The sequence below is a fragment of the Cavia porcellus genome, unplaced genomic scaffold (genome assembly GCF_034190915.1).
Source record: "Cavia porcellus strain 051 isolate PalLab524CR breed Dunkin Hartley unplaced genomic scaffold, mCavPor4.1 scaffold_31, whole genome shotgun sequence".
Taxonomy (NCBI): Eukaryota; Metazoa; Chordata; class Mammalia; order Rodentia; family Caviidae; genus Cavia; species Cavia porcellus.
The window spans coordinates 10,319,883-10,333,581 of NW_026947514.1; the positions used below are offsets into that span (position 1 = coordinate 10,319,883).

The 13,699-nt window shown below is 51.7% G+C and overlaps 1 protein-coding gene across 3 annotated transcripts in view; it reads right to left on the minus strand.

Moving 5' to 3' along the window:
- The window catches only part of Itpk1 (inositol-tetrakisphosphate 1-kinase), a 144,286-nt gene that overhangs the window by 25,773 nt on the left and 104,814 nt on the right, over positions 1-13,699 (minus strand). For all 3 annotated transcript variants that reach the window (XM_063241099.1, XM_003462649.5, XM_063241098.1), the window contains one exon: positions 12,270-12,387. In XM_063241099.1, coding sequence (XP_063097169.1) covers positions 12,270-12,387 — 118 coding nt within the window. The remainder of the gene's footprint in view (positions 1-12,269; positions 12,388-13,699) is intronic.

Genomic DNA, 13,699 nt, shown 5'->3' on the forward strand with positions numbered 1-13,699 from the left:
ATGTCCCATCCGCCTGGCTGCAAGGGTGCTGGGCATCAGTCACAGCAACCGTGCCCTCCCAAAGGTGACTGACCCTCCATCCAGGTCTCCACCCGTCACTGTGTCCTAGTGACTCTTCCCCTGCAGCCCAAGGACCCAACGGCAGAGAGGAGCAGGCACCCAGAGTTGAGTTAGTAGGGGGGTCTGGGGTGTGGCGGTACACGTGTAATCCCAGCACTCTGGAGGCTGAGACAGGAAAATTGTGTGTTCAAGGTCATCCTGGGGCAACTTCCTGAGATACTACCTCAAAATGAAAAAAACAGGGCTGGGACTGTAGCTCAGTGCAAAGGTCCCGAGTTCAGTCCCCAGCACTGGGGGGAAAATAAACAAAACCTGACAAACAAACAAAAAAATCCAGAAACAATTAGACCGCACAGACATCATTCTGTATCTTCAGGCCCATTAACAGTCCTGCATGAGATAAAACTGAAATAACACGTTCTGTTTTATTTGTTAAGACATAAAACTTCCAGGCCCTGAAGCTGGCAAGCCCCAGGGATGTGGGAGTAGGCGTCTGTCTGGCTCTTAGAAACCACTGACATGAAAATCTGGTGCAGCTGTGTGTGGGTCAGCTCGTAGGACCCCTGAGTCCCCATCCTTATGGCCCCCCTGGGTGAAGGCAGCAGCTTCTGTCAAGGCTACAGAGGACTCAAGGGCTTTGCCTCCAGCTCCCCTTTGTGTGCTATGGTCAACCCACCAACTCTGCACTAAATGAATTTCACCTGCAGTCTCAATCAAGTACCCACCCCGGGAGCTCAGTGCTCTTACCAGTGGCACCTGGAGCCCATCATAAAGGTCTGCCTGGGTGTCTGTCTCCCTGACATGATCCAGAGGCTCGGAGAGGGCAGGGGCTGCTTTGGCCAGCTGCCTGGGCCTGATCTGGAGCCTGAGGGCAGCAGGCCTCCGTGGTGCATTGCTACCTACACATCAGCTTGAGGTGTGCCGACATTTGGCTCATATTATTCTGGGAGGGTCTGGGTGAGATAAGTATTTGGATCTGCAGGCTGAATAAAGCAGATTGCCCTCCCCAGGAGCAGGGGGCTTCATACAATCCCCCAAAGGTCTAAATGGAAATCGGGGTGGGTGCTTCTAAGCAGGGACATCGGTCACCACCTGCACTTGGACCACAGCTTGCCCCAGAAGCTCTCCTCCTCCTCAGTGCTTTGCAATTGCATAGAACTTACACCACCGGGTCTCCACATTCTAGTGTGAACCCATTTCTTTCGTGTCTTCTTCCGTTAGAAGGCAGGACAGGCCCTAGAAAGAAGGGCAGGCTGTGGACTCTGCAGGCAAAGCCAGCAGAGGTGCTCCTTCTTGGGAGGCATGCTCCTCGCCCCAGGTCCCCAAGCACACTGCATGAACAACCTGGCTACTCCGTCACAGACCAGTGAGCAGCAGCCACGTGAGACTGCACTGGAGGACCGCTGGCTGACCCAGCTAAGCCTCGGATTTGTGAGTGAAACAAATACCTGTTATTGCTGAAGCACTGTTTTGGCTTCCACAGAATAGAGGCTTACTGAAATGACATGTGTGGAACAGGTTACACAGTGCGGGTGGGATCCATGTCAACCACAACCACACGGCATGGGCAGCACGTTCCCTGTGGATGTGACATCAGATGCTAAGGGCATTGCTCACGGTACACTACTGCAAAGCCGTGGGGCAGAGGACTATTACCCTTTCTACTCTGCAGGGGAGGAACAGAGCAGTTCTGTGCTCAAGATCAAAGCCAACATGTGGTAGAGTGGGGTTGCTGGGTAGGCAACCTGTACCCATAGCTGTGCCCACTGCCACCAGCCTGAGTTACCTCATGCCAGCCTTGCAGCAAGATCGTGAGTCCTCTCCACTGCCATGTGAGAACACAGAGTCCTGAAAGAGCTAAGGTTCCATTCCCACTTCCAAGACCAGGAAATAGGGGTGGAACCAGACCCATGTCCCTGACAATGCATGGTAGCTCCTGGGATACCTGGCCGGATACTCCACACTGCCTGGAGATAGATATGGAGATAGAGATAGAGATAGAGATAGAGATAGAGATAGAGATAGAGATAGAGATAGAGATCTCCAGTAGTTAGATTCCCACCCTGTTCCTGGGAATAAGAACAGTCCTGCTGTAGGGCTGCTGTGAGGATAAAATGAGCTTAAAAAAAAAGACATAATAAACAGGAAATGTCAGATCAAAACATCCTGTCCATCACTATCATTACTATCCGCCTCTTGGAAACATCCAAGGTCACCCCTGAGAGCCTGTGGCTGCTCTGTCTGGCCCAGGAGGCCTAGGCACATGGAAGAGAAAGCATTAGATGTTGCATCTGCCCTGCGGCCAGAGGCAACCCTCTTGACCTCCGGCATCAGAGGAGGTGGGCTTTCCCAGCCATCTGCCCACCGTGTCAGAGAGCTGCTCAGCTGTGAATCTCCAAGCCAGAAAACGTCAGAAGCCATTGAGACCTAGGTTGCCTTCCTTTCCTAGCAGGTTGTAACAGCTTAGAGGTCACCCCTGGTTGGAGTAAGAGGAGGAACAGAGAAAAGATGAGGCAGACTTCGTGGCCCTGACGGTGTTGCTGGAGTCAGTCCCAACAGCACAGGCCAACCCCACAGCCCAATGCAAGAACGGCTCTCATCTTCCTTGCTCTGTTCCTGTTCTTTCTACCCGCTTTGCTCGTGTTGGCCTGGCTCCCAGGAAGGCCCCTTTCCCATCCGTGCTGCTGAAATGGATCTCCTGTCACTGAAGCCCCGGAATCGGGTCCAGGCTGGTCCAGGCTCATCACCGTGGCAGACTACTTCCCCATTCCCACACTGTGTGGGTTCCTGGCAGCCACGGAGACCTCCGGGTCACCCTGCCGGCTGGCAGCACTGTCCACCGCTGCAGGCTGGGTACACGAGTCAAGGCTATTGGCATCACTCAGGTCTCTCACCAATGCCCTTCAGTGCCACTGTTTCAGTCTCTGGACTCTGTCCTGCCTGCTCCTGCCCACTGTCACCTCAGCAGCCTTGGAATCTTTCCCCTCACCCTGCAGCAGCCCCCACCCACAGACTATGTCAAAGCTGGCATTTCGACCACTCAGGATCCGGAATGGTGATCCCCCAACCCCAGCAGCACAGGCAGGCCCTGTTTGTCTTGAACACCACCATGTCCTGAAGAGCCCGTCACCAAGATGGCTGGGGCTGCTCCTGCTCTGGTCACAAGGCCAGGACCCTCTCCCACCTGGTGCCAGCACTCGAAGCGGGCGTCTGCTTCAGAGGCTCCTCCAGTCATGGAGCTTCTCATAAAGTAAGCCCCGAGAGCAGCCTTCCTTCAGGTATCCAGCATGTGTTCCATCCTAGCTCTGCGCAAGGGACATGAGGTCCCCAAAGTCACACGTGCTCCCTGTCCCTGAAGCCCTTGTAGTTGGGCAGGGATGAGAACAGCACAGAATGACAAGGCAGTGTGACAGAGGACAACAAAGGGCTGTGTGGGCAGGGAGGGGGCACTGAGGCCCACGGAGGAAAGGAGGGTACAGCAAAGAGGGCTTCCTGGAGGTGACCTCAGCCAGCCCCAAAGCTGCAGCTAGTCAAGGGGACTGAGGACATGCTGGACAGACACTGTGGACAAGGTCCAGGGTCACTGTGGAGCCTCGCCCAAGGAGAGGGTGGACAGGCAGGGCCGCTCACTGCGAACGTACAGCACAGCCACTGACCATGCCAGGAAGGCATTCTGTGTGCTCACTGTGCAGGCAGGGCCCTAAGATCCTAAGATTCTGTCCCCGGCACACTCGCCCTGCATCATGGCTGGCCTGTCTGGCAATGGATTTTGCCCTGTAACAAGGTTCTGATAACGTTGTTGACCTCGCAGCAGGGAGACAAACTGGGGGCCCTGCCTTTAACACAGATGCACCCTGAAAGCAGTGTCTTTTCCAAAGATGAGGTCAGAGAGTCCAAGCCCTGGGCTGGCTGCTCTGCCACTGCTGGCTGGAAGATGGACATGCCACCTGAGAGGGACATGGACACACGCAGGAGCCCACAGCTAGCAAGGCCAGGGGTCTCAGTCCTCAACCACAGGAAATGCATTCTTCCCACTCGAGTCCACTTAGTCCAGCTGGCCCGTTGGCTTCCACCTGTGACTCCCTCAAGAACCCAGGCACACGGGGACTTCTAGCTGACACAACTGTGAAATAAGCAATGTGGCTGTCAAAGCTTCTCAACTTGTCATTTGTTACACAGTGATAAGGAACTAGACTCTGCTTTTATTGTGAGTTTTCAAGAGGGAAACTTAATTCAGCTATTTGGAACCACCTAGCAGGAAAGGGAGCATTTCCCCAGTGGCCACATCCACCACCCTGTCCCTGAAGCCTTAGGGCCAATGCCTTGCCATAGCAGTGCCCACTCTGTGGGCAGGTCGGTCCACTGGCTGCAGGCAAGTGTTGCGGGAAGACACTGAAGGCCGATGACCGGCCCGTAACGGAGCTGCGGTGTTCCTGGACCAGGATAGAAGGAAACAATGGCACAGGTACAATATTTCCCGGCAGGATGGAGCATGCTGTAGTCAGGAGTGAGTGGTTTTCCTCCTGACTGAGCTAGGGACCAGACAGCCCTGTGCCCCAGGAATGCTCAAGCCTAGGAGTGGAGGAGCCAGACACTGACCCAGGTGGAGACAGACATTCCTGCGCCCTGAGCAGCTGCCAGAAACATGGATTAGCCCACAGCAGCTGTTCCTACTGATTCACGGCCCCTTCCGGTCCCCAGGCAGGCATCACTACCCCACTCAGCCTCAGCTCCCAAATGCTGCACTTATTTGGTCCAAGATACTGTAAAAATAATGTCTTGGGTGCGCTTTCTAGCCCTACATGTTCTAAAAGCAAAAGAGGAAACTAGCTTGGCTCTCGCATGAAGGTGAAGCTTGCCGTGATGAAACTCCATACTTGAGACAATTCCCTTCATACAAAAAGGGCTTCACTGATCGGTAAGAAAAGCACCAACAATTCAATAGGGATGGCAGATACTATGAAAAGATTCACTCATGGAAGAAATGCAAAAGACAATAAGCACGCAGACACTCAATCTTGCCAATAACAACAAATTAAAATGAGCTGGATGTCATTTTCCCCCAAGTAGATGGGCATGATTAGGAGTAAAATTATTCAAACTTTCTGAAGGGCAATCCAGCAAGACCTGCCAATATGTTTAGAATTTTTGATCCAGAAATTCCACTTCTAGGGATTAATTTTATAAAAATATGCAGAGCTCCATTTACTGTAACCTAGTTTCTTTTAAACAAATCCAAACAAAATTGGAGTAACCTCACGAGCCTAAATAATTGAACAGATTATAACTCACTCATTTAGAGGCTGAAATAGTATGTTTTTATCAAAAAAGGCAGATCTCCTCTCCCTCATCTTTACAGGCAATCATGGAAAGATGCCAAGATATACATCCAACAAGAATATAAGCCATTCCATATACGTAATATGATTCTGTTTCTATTTTTGAAGTGCACAAACATTTCTGCAAAGTATGAGAAGATCTAGAAGGACAGATTCCCAACTATGAGTAACGGCTGCCACTGAAGACTCAGGAGTCACCAGCATCGAGGGTCCCTCAGGTTACGAAGCTTCAAGGAAAGGTGGAGCCTGGGACTCTTGGGAGGCTCCAGCGTGGGAGTCTTGAGTGTGCTGGGTACCAAAGGCCTCTCACCAGGGGCCACACAAAAGGGGGAGTGGGCTTCATAGCAGAGAAGATGAAGAAAGCAAACTATTGCTGCTGTATTTTGTTGATTTTCAGGTTGTTTTTCATATAATAGTTTCCATCTGTGCAATTGTGTCTCATAACCGATGGCGTGACACAGTTGCCTTACCATTTTCTGACTCTCTTCCTGGAATAAAGATCAGTACATTTTACAAATGGTGACAAAATTCAGTACATATCCTTACATTGCACTCAAGATTCAAACACGTACATTAAAGACTGAAAAATTCTGTAGCAAACAAAAACAAAAACACCTACTCCAACACATCTTCTGACGTATCTGACACTTCTCCTTCTCCTTATTCTGCCTTTCCCTTAATTTATATGAAGTTATGTGGAGGCCCACAAGGTACCACCAGGTGTCCCATGAATAGCAATGAAGTAGCCAGGGGTTCCTGTCACTTCCCAGTGTGGGAGGAGTAGAGAGGGACAGAATGTTTAAAAGTCTGCATGATGAGAACTTCACAAACGCCACAGCAGCAAATGCTGCCCACCAGAACAATGGAATGGTGCTGCCACCGTGCAGCAATGGCCAGGGGACAAACACAGCCCCGCAAAGGATCTTAGATCCTAGAGAGCAAGTGCCAGCTATAAAGGACAAAACGGAAACCCACAGGGGAAAAACCGCATAGACCTTAGTCAAGTAACTACTGTCACGCAGACAGAAGGTGCCCAGGTTGTCATGTGCTCCTGATGTGCAACTAGGGTAGGGTCAGCGTCTCTGGGGTTTGGTTCCTGCCCAAAACACATACACGCAACCTGATCCAGAAAGCATCGGACGAACCCAAGTGGAGGGACATGCCACAAGCCAAATGATCAAAAGCTGGTAGCTTCCCTTTAAAATCAGGGATAAGACAAGGATGTCCACTCTCACCACTCCTGGCCCATATAGTAACTGAAACATTAGCCAGAGCAATCACCCAACAGAAAGCAATAAGAAGAATACATATAGAAAAGGAAGTAGCCAATTATCATTAATTGCAGATGACATAATCCTTTACCCAGAAGACCCAAAACTCCCCCACCAAAACAGTCCTTGAGTAACTAAATTCAGCAGCATAGCAAGACAAAAATCGACACACAAAAATCGATAATGTTGCTATACACCAATAGTGAACTCACTAAGGAAGAGATTAGAAAAAAGATTTAATACAAGCCCACTCGAAATTTCAACATTCTTTACAAAACTGGGGGAAAAAACTCTCCCAAAATTTTTACAGAACTGAAATAGACCTAGAATTGCAAAAGCAATCCTGAGCAACAAAAACACAGTAGGAGAAGTGCTAGGAAAACTGGCTCTACACATGCATAAGACTGAAGCTAGATCCATATCGGAACGCACCCAAATCACATCAAAGTGGATCAAAGGCATGAATATTAAAACAGAAACACTAGATCTGCAGCTCACCAGCAGTGGACAGCCGGCCCTGCCTGCATGCGCGCCTGCACCCCACCCCCATCCCATGGCAGGGGTTCTTCCAGAAATCACTTCTCCCAGGCTCTATGGAATGTTCTTTCCTCTTCACTTGGTGTGTATGTGACTCATTTTCAACGCAGTTTCCAAACTGCCTCGAGGATGAATCCTGGTGAAACTTCCGTAACACCACAGGTGGGGAAGCATGATCTGTGCCGTGCGCACCCCTCCCCCAGGAGGCCTGGCATCAGGCAGGCCATCTGTCACCTCCAGAGCTCCTGCATGGGAGGCTCTGGGAAGAGAGCAGAGAGCCACTCCTCAGCCTAAAGCCGTCAGAACCCTAAAGGGGCTCTCAGTCACTGCCCTTGGCCCAAGACCTTCGTATCTGCTATATCTGGGGACAAGGAGACAAACCCACAGCTGTCCAATCATAGCCTAGGTGCCTTCTTACACAAGATTAAGCCAGTTCTGGACTAGCTATAGCCTTGCCCAGAACTGTCCGACTCTGGACTCTGGCCTCACGTAGCACAGTGAGCCACCCTGCGAGGACCAGCCTACAGAGAGCCACACCAGGTGGATCACGGTGTGTGGCCACAAGCCCCTCTCTCCCTCAGGCCTATTCTAGGCAACATCTAGCTCCCAGAAGCTTCTGCCCTTGGTCTGCATCGGATGCAGCTCAGTGCTACCTGTGCCTCTGCCTAAGGGGTGGGGATTTGGGGATGGCTGTGGCTGCAGGCATAGGTTTGTCCCCAAGTGGTTCATTTATAAGGGAATGCCGTGGCCTGGGCCCGTAGCAGGTCACTCTGGAACTTATAGCTGCTGTGTGGAAGGGACTGTTTCTGAGTTCACAGGCTGAGGCCATCCTGCTGGCCAGCCAGAGGAGCAACACTCATTCCAAATGCCCTTTCCACCTGGGACAGGCGGATCCTCCAAAACAGGAACCTGTATCTTGGGTAGTGGCACAGCAGACCACCAGTGTTCTCTAAAATTTATTCTAGCCCTTCTCCCACAAATGATAAAACTCCCAAATTTCAGCTGAGCATATGGCTGCTCAGAATAAGGACTCCATTTCCTGATTCCCTAACAGCTTGGCATGTAACTAATTCTGGCCAGTGACATGGGAGGAGCAACCTGGAGCTGCCGCAGCCTCCAGAATTCCTCCTTACAAGAAACCAGGGGCTTTTTCCCATTGTTTCCTCTCTATCCTAACATCTAGGTCTGGATGTGATAGCTGGAGGCTTAGTGACCCTTGTGGACCAAGAGAATGCTAGCTGGGAGCGGCCTGGGCCCCTGCCGCTGTACAGTGACGCGGTCACAAAGCGGCTGGGCTTTGATATCAGAAAGGGAATTCTATCTCGTCTGAGCCTGTTATTTCAGTTCCTCGCTGCTGCACCAACCTGCATGCTAACTACACGGGTAGGGGTGAGGCTGGCAGCTGAGGGGCGGAGAAAGGACCATGTTCCCTTCCAGCTCTCAGTTACAAGAAGGTGAGCTTTGGGAAGGTGGGACAGAGGTGGCACTGACTATATACAGGATGCCAGGTATTCAAGTGAGCCTGGGGCTCCAGGGTGCAACCCTCACCTGTCTCCCTGATGCTCAAGAGAGCAAGTTCTGCCACAGTGGATGCTCTGCACAGACGCAAGGGTCTGCTGGTGACCTGCGCTAAGTGCTCTGCCTTAGGGCACAGGTAGGGTCATCTCCCTGCTCCAATCAGCTCGGAGCCACACAGTCCTGGCACAGCCTCCCCAGCTTGGTCTGTCCTGCAGCCTGGGTTCTCCCTGTCTGAAGGCAGGGAGAGTGCCTCAGCCCAGAGGGAGCTGACAGCTCAGAAAGCCCTCCTCCCAACACAAAAGCAGTGTCACTGGGACTGCTATAATTATTGGGAACTTCGAGGATAATTATGTCCCTTTACAATATGCCTACAAGGGCCACATGCCTCCAGGAATAGCAAGGAGTAGGGTGCAGGAGCGCCAAGCATGTGCCTCCAGGATGGCTCTGCATCTGCAGAAAGGACAGGAAGGGGGTCTAGAGGAGACCTGGCCAGCAGTGCTGCCAGGCGAGCAGTCCCCTGACAGGCAGGAAAAGATCCAGGAAGACCCAGGTACCAGTCACCCTCGAGAGCACACAGGTGAAGACCACTAGAGGCTGTCTCCAACCACATCTGCACCTGTCTAAGACCTCATCCCCTCAATCACCAGTGCAGTCAGTGCCTGCAACACTAATCAAAGATGTGTCTGTCCCTTGCTGCCCTCCCCAGCCAGATGGTCCCAGCGGCACACAAAAAGACCCACGCCACCTCTCCCAACTGCACTCATCACACTGCCCAACGTAGCCCACAATGCCACACCCTCAGTCCTCACCATCCAAGCTCCTGCTCCAGGACATCCAGGGAGACAGCCTGTCTGAAGTAAGCCCTATGTCTTCGGAGCCTCTGTCTCACCCCATCCCGGAAAGACTCCCAGGCCAGGCCTATGTCTCTATCTTCGATTCCTCAAACACAAGAACCCATGGCCAGAAAGTGAGCTCCCTGGAGTGAGAAGCACAGGCCTAATCCTAAGGGCCAGCCTGAGAGGGAGCTCGGCTCGCACAAGCCGTGCACTGGCTCACACAGAGGTGTGGGCGACCCACCTGAGCACCCATCTTCCTCCCAGCCAATGAAGAGGCGAGTAAGGGAGCAGAAGCAGGGACTGAGGAAGAAGAGAAATCTCACCCATGAAAGGAGCCATACATGAACCCCGAGAGCCCCCACTTCCCTAAGAGGTCAGAGGACAAATGGCTATTCTATGGGGCCTGCTGTGGAGTGGCCAGTCCTCCCAAGGGGCTGGGAAAGGCCCAGAGAGAAACCTCTGTGCCCAAGGGAGGTGGGGTCACCTCATTCAACAATTATGCAGGCTAAGACAGTCCCTTTGCCAACCTCATCCTAGAGCTGACCTCTCTCAGGCTCCTCTGGGCAACCCAGCCTCCACACTGCAGCAGAGGGAGCAGTCAGTCTAACACCAACAGAGCTGGGACTTCCCTATCCCTTGGCTCAAAATCCCAGTGTGACTCCTCACTAGACCTGCCCAGGCCTAGTGTGTGTGTGTGTGTGTGTGTGTGTGTGTGTGTGTGTGTCCTCTGCAGCCGACCTTCTGCTTATCAATCCATGCTCTTTCTAGAGCACACCCTCGCCCCTCTGCCACCCTGAGCATACCTGCTCTCTAGACACAGGCTCAATCTGAACACACAAAACCCATTCCTGATTTTTGACTCCTGGAAATCTGACATGGGCTCTATGACCTAATTCAGATGCCTGGGCCCTGTCGTGGTAGCAGGAGCAGCATAGGTATAGCTGCTGTCCCCAGGGGGCCCAGCGGGCCACGCAGCATGCTGAGTCTCTACAGGTGTCATCCCAGTTATCACCACATCTTTCTAGAACACAGGCTGGGCTGGATCAAGTGACTTGTCCAAGACCACACAGCTAGCTGGGGCCCAGATGCAAACCCAGCCTTCATCTGTCTCCCTCCAGAATCCCATGTTTTTATCTCTAGAAAGTCCCTTGGTGGCAGCTTCCCAAACACTTGAACCATCACTTCTAATTCACTGTCAAGGACATCAGATGTGGCTGTTGACCTGCCATCTTCCTCTACCAGCTGGCTTCTTGCATGGAACAGAATTCTCCTGGGACTTACAGTGTCCAACAAACACCGCTGGAATGAGGCTTTTGTTAGAGCCTGTGCTATACTGTTTAGACTCTCGGTCTCCAAAATTATGAGCTAAATAAACTTCCTTACTTTATAAAGGTAGCCGATCTCAGGTATTTGAGTATGGTAACAAAAAGCCAACTGATGCTGCTGCATCTATAAAATGGGCAGGATCATCATGCTCACTAGAGCAATGAAAGAGAGAACATGAAGAGGAGGCTTAGGCACGTGGTGCAGACCTAATCAATGGTGCACCCCTTTCTCATGATAGACAGACTTCCGCTGCCCAATGAGCCAAACTGTAGGTAGAGCCCCAGGCCTGAGCAAATCATTTTCCCTTAAAGTGACATAAGAGCTCTCAACAGGAAAACTAGATTCATACAGAGAACACTGGAAGGTTACTATTAACATGAATTTTCCAGAATTCCACTCACATATGCACATACCTTGAAAAGGCAGTCTAGACTTTTCTGGAGCTTCCCTGCTCCCTACTTAGAGTAGAGTGGGGAAAAAGTCCTTAGGGATCAGAGCCTGTACCTGGTACAGGCCCCACAGCTAGGAAGGAGACTCCTAGCACAAGACCAGAGTGTACCCTAGAAGGCCAGCAGCCACATTACCTATGTGCATTGGTGTTTTGGCTTATATCTAGTGTCCACCCCCAAAGCCTCATGCATTCACAGGTGGTGTTGAGGGAGGTGGCCAGACAATGGCCGTGTGACGCTGGATCTAGGGTGTATGATATTGTGATTAAGGGTGCGTAGTACTAAATTAGCCCACTGATTAGAATCAGCATCATTTTGGGTACGCCTGAATCGATTTACTGAAGAGAGAACCTCCCCCTGGGTGGGGTGGCACCATCCAAAAGGTTTGTAGCCTGTCTGGGAAAAAAGGGAAAGGTTAAACTCACTTCTGCTGCTGTCTCCTGCCCGCCCTGCCATGGACTGTTTGTCCTCTGTGATTCCCCTCTGCCATGCCAGCTGAATATGGACTGAAACCTTTACCAACTGTGAGCTAAAATAAACCTTTCCTCCTTGAACTTGTGGGTGTTGGGTATTTTGTCCTAACAATGAGGATGTAACAAGACAATGGGTTTGGTGAAACGGCTCTAATTTCTGTTTGTCTCCTTTGCCTGGTTACATAGGTCTACCTGCCCTCCTGCCGCTGCCCCCTGCGCCCCGTGTTATCAGGACACTGCACCACCACGCCAGGATACAGCTAAACTGAGTCTTCTCTCTGGTGAGGGCCACTCTCTCAAAGAGCACCTTGAGGCTTTTATTTCCTAACTTTGTGGTCACAGAAGAGAATGGCAGGGCCACCTCGACTGCTCCTGAAGAAACTCAAGGACTCTTGTGCCCAGTGCTTACACAGACAAGTCCCCACACCCCTGCCCCACACTCTAACACGCGTGTCCACACCTTTCATGTAGGCCTCAATCTTCCGGATGAGCTCATAGGATTTGGAGCGGTCCAGCAGTGTCCTGATGGCAGGGAGAGGGTCCAGGATGATGGTCTCTGGATGCGCATCGATGTACTCCTGAAAGGAAAGCACGCTACTGATTAGACAGGGGGCTGGGCTGACATGAGGAAGACACAAGATTTTATCCCTCAAGTCCTCCACGCAGCATCCCTGTCTTGTCTCTCCCCTTGATATGACCTTGGTTAGACCAATCAGAATCCCCAGGCTACTGACTTAGGAGAGGAAACGTGAATCTGAGTCCATCCAAACACAACCAGGCTCAGGCCTCTGGTTAGGAATTCTGAGAGGAGAACCCTCCAGGCCTCACGGAAGGAACAGGGAAGCTGGGCAGCTGCGAGCAGGCCCCAGAGGAGCTTGAGGGAAGGCCTCACCAAGGTGTAAGCTCAGAAGACAGAGCCAAGGGCAGAACAACCAAATTCTAGTCAGGTTGCTTGTCCCTTGGACACAGCCTCACCTGAACCCAGAGCTGCTCTGCGTGCTGATTACACTCTGTGAGGGTGCCCACCCAGTATGCCCTGCGAATGAGGGCTCTAAAGCCAGGGAAAAGGGGAGGATAGTGGGATGGTGACAATCTCTGTGGGGAGCTGTGATGAGAAAAAGAACCAACACCCAGAGACTTCCCTTCAGTACCCACCAGCTTCATGGCAGGCACTATGCAAGAGAAACCTGGACAAAAACCAGTCTTAAAGAGCTTTTTCACCTCCTTAGAGAACCACAGGAAAACACACGTATTTCTGTTGTTTTAAGCCACCCAAGGGTGGTTACGACAGTCCTAGAGAACAAACATCCCAGCTTGCTCCATCCCCCACCACCCTCCACTCTCTGCTCCTCTTCACCCAAGGTGCCCTCCTCGTCACCTGGCCACACACCAGGCTGTGAGGTCAGCAGAGGGCAGAGGAAAAGCACTCACAGTGCCCTTTTCTAGTCAGCCTTATCAACAAGAGGCATATCTGTGATTTCTTTTTCAGGGACTATCTTTTGGCCCTAGTCATCATTTTGAGAGCACCTGGTGAGCAGCAGAGGTTCACACTCACATCTCGCCTGGCATCTGTCTCCCTGGATTCTACACCACAGCATCTGCTTATAGGCCCTTTTGTCTTCTCTGAGTGTTCAGAAACTTCCCCCGCCTCTAGGTGGCGCCAGTGTACATCTGGGAGGCCCAGCACTGGTCCCTATTTTGATGACTTCCTTGGAACTCGCCTGCTTCCACCCCTCAGGTTTCCTCAGGTTTCCCTCACTGCACATTGCACACGTGCCACGGACCTACATGCACAACACAGACCATCCCCATTGCCTCCTTCTCCCCCTTGGAGATGTGATCTTCAGCAGGTCACCTCAGCCACCAATCAATGGGCTTGTAAAGAACGGA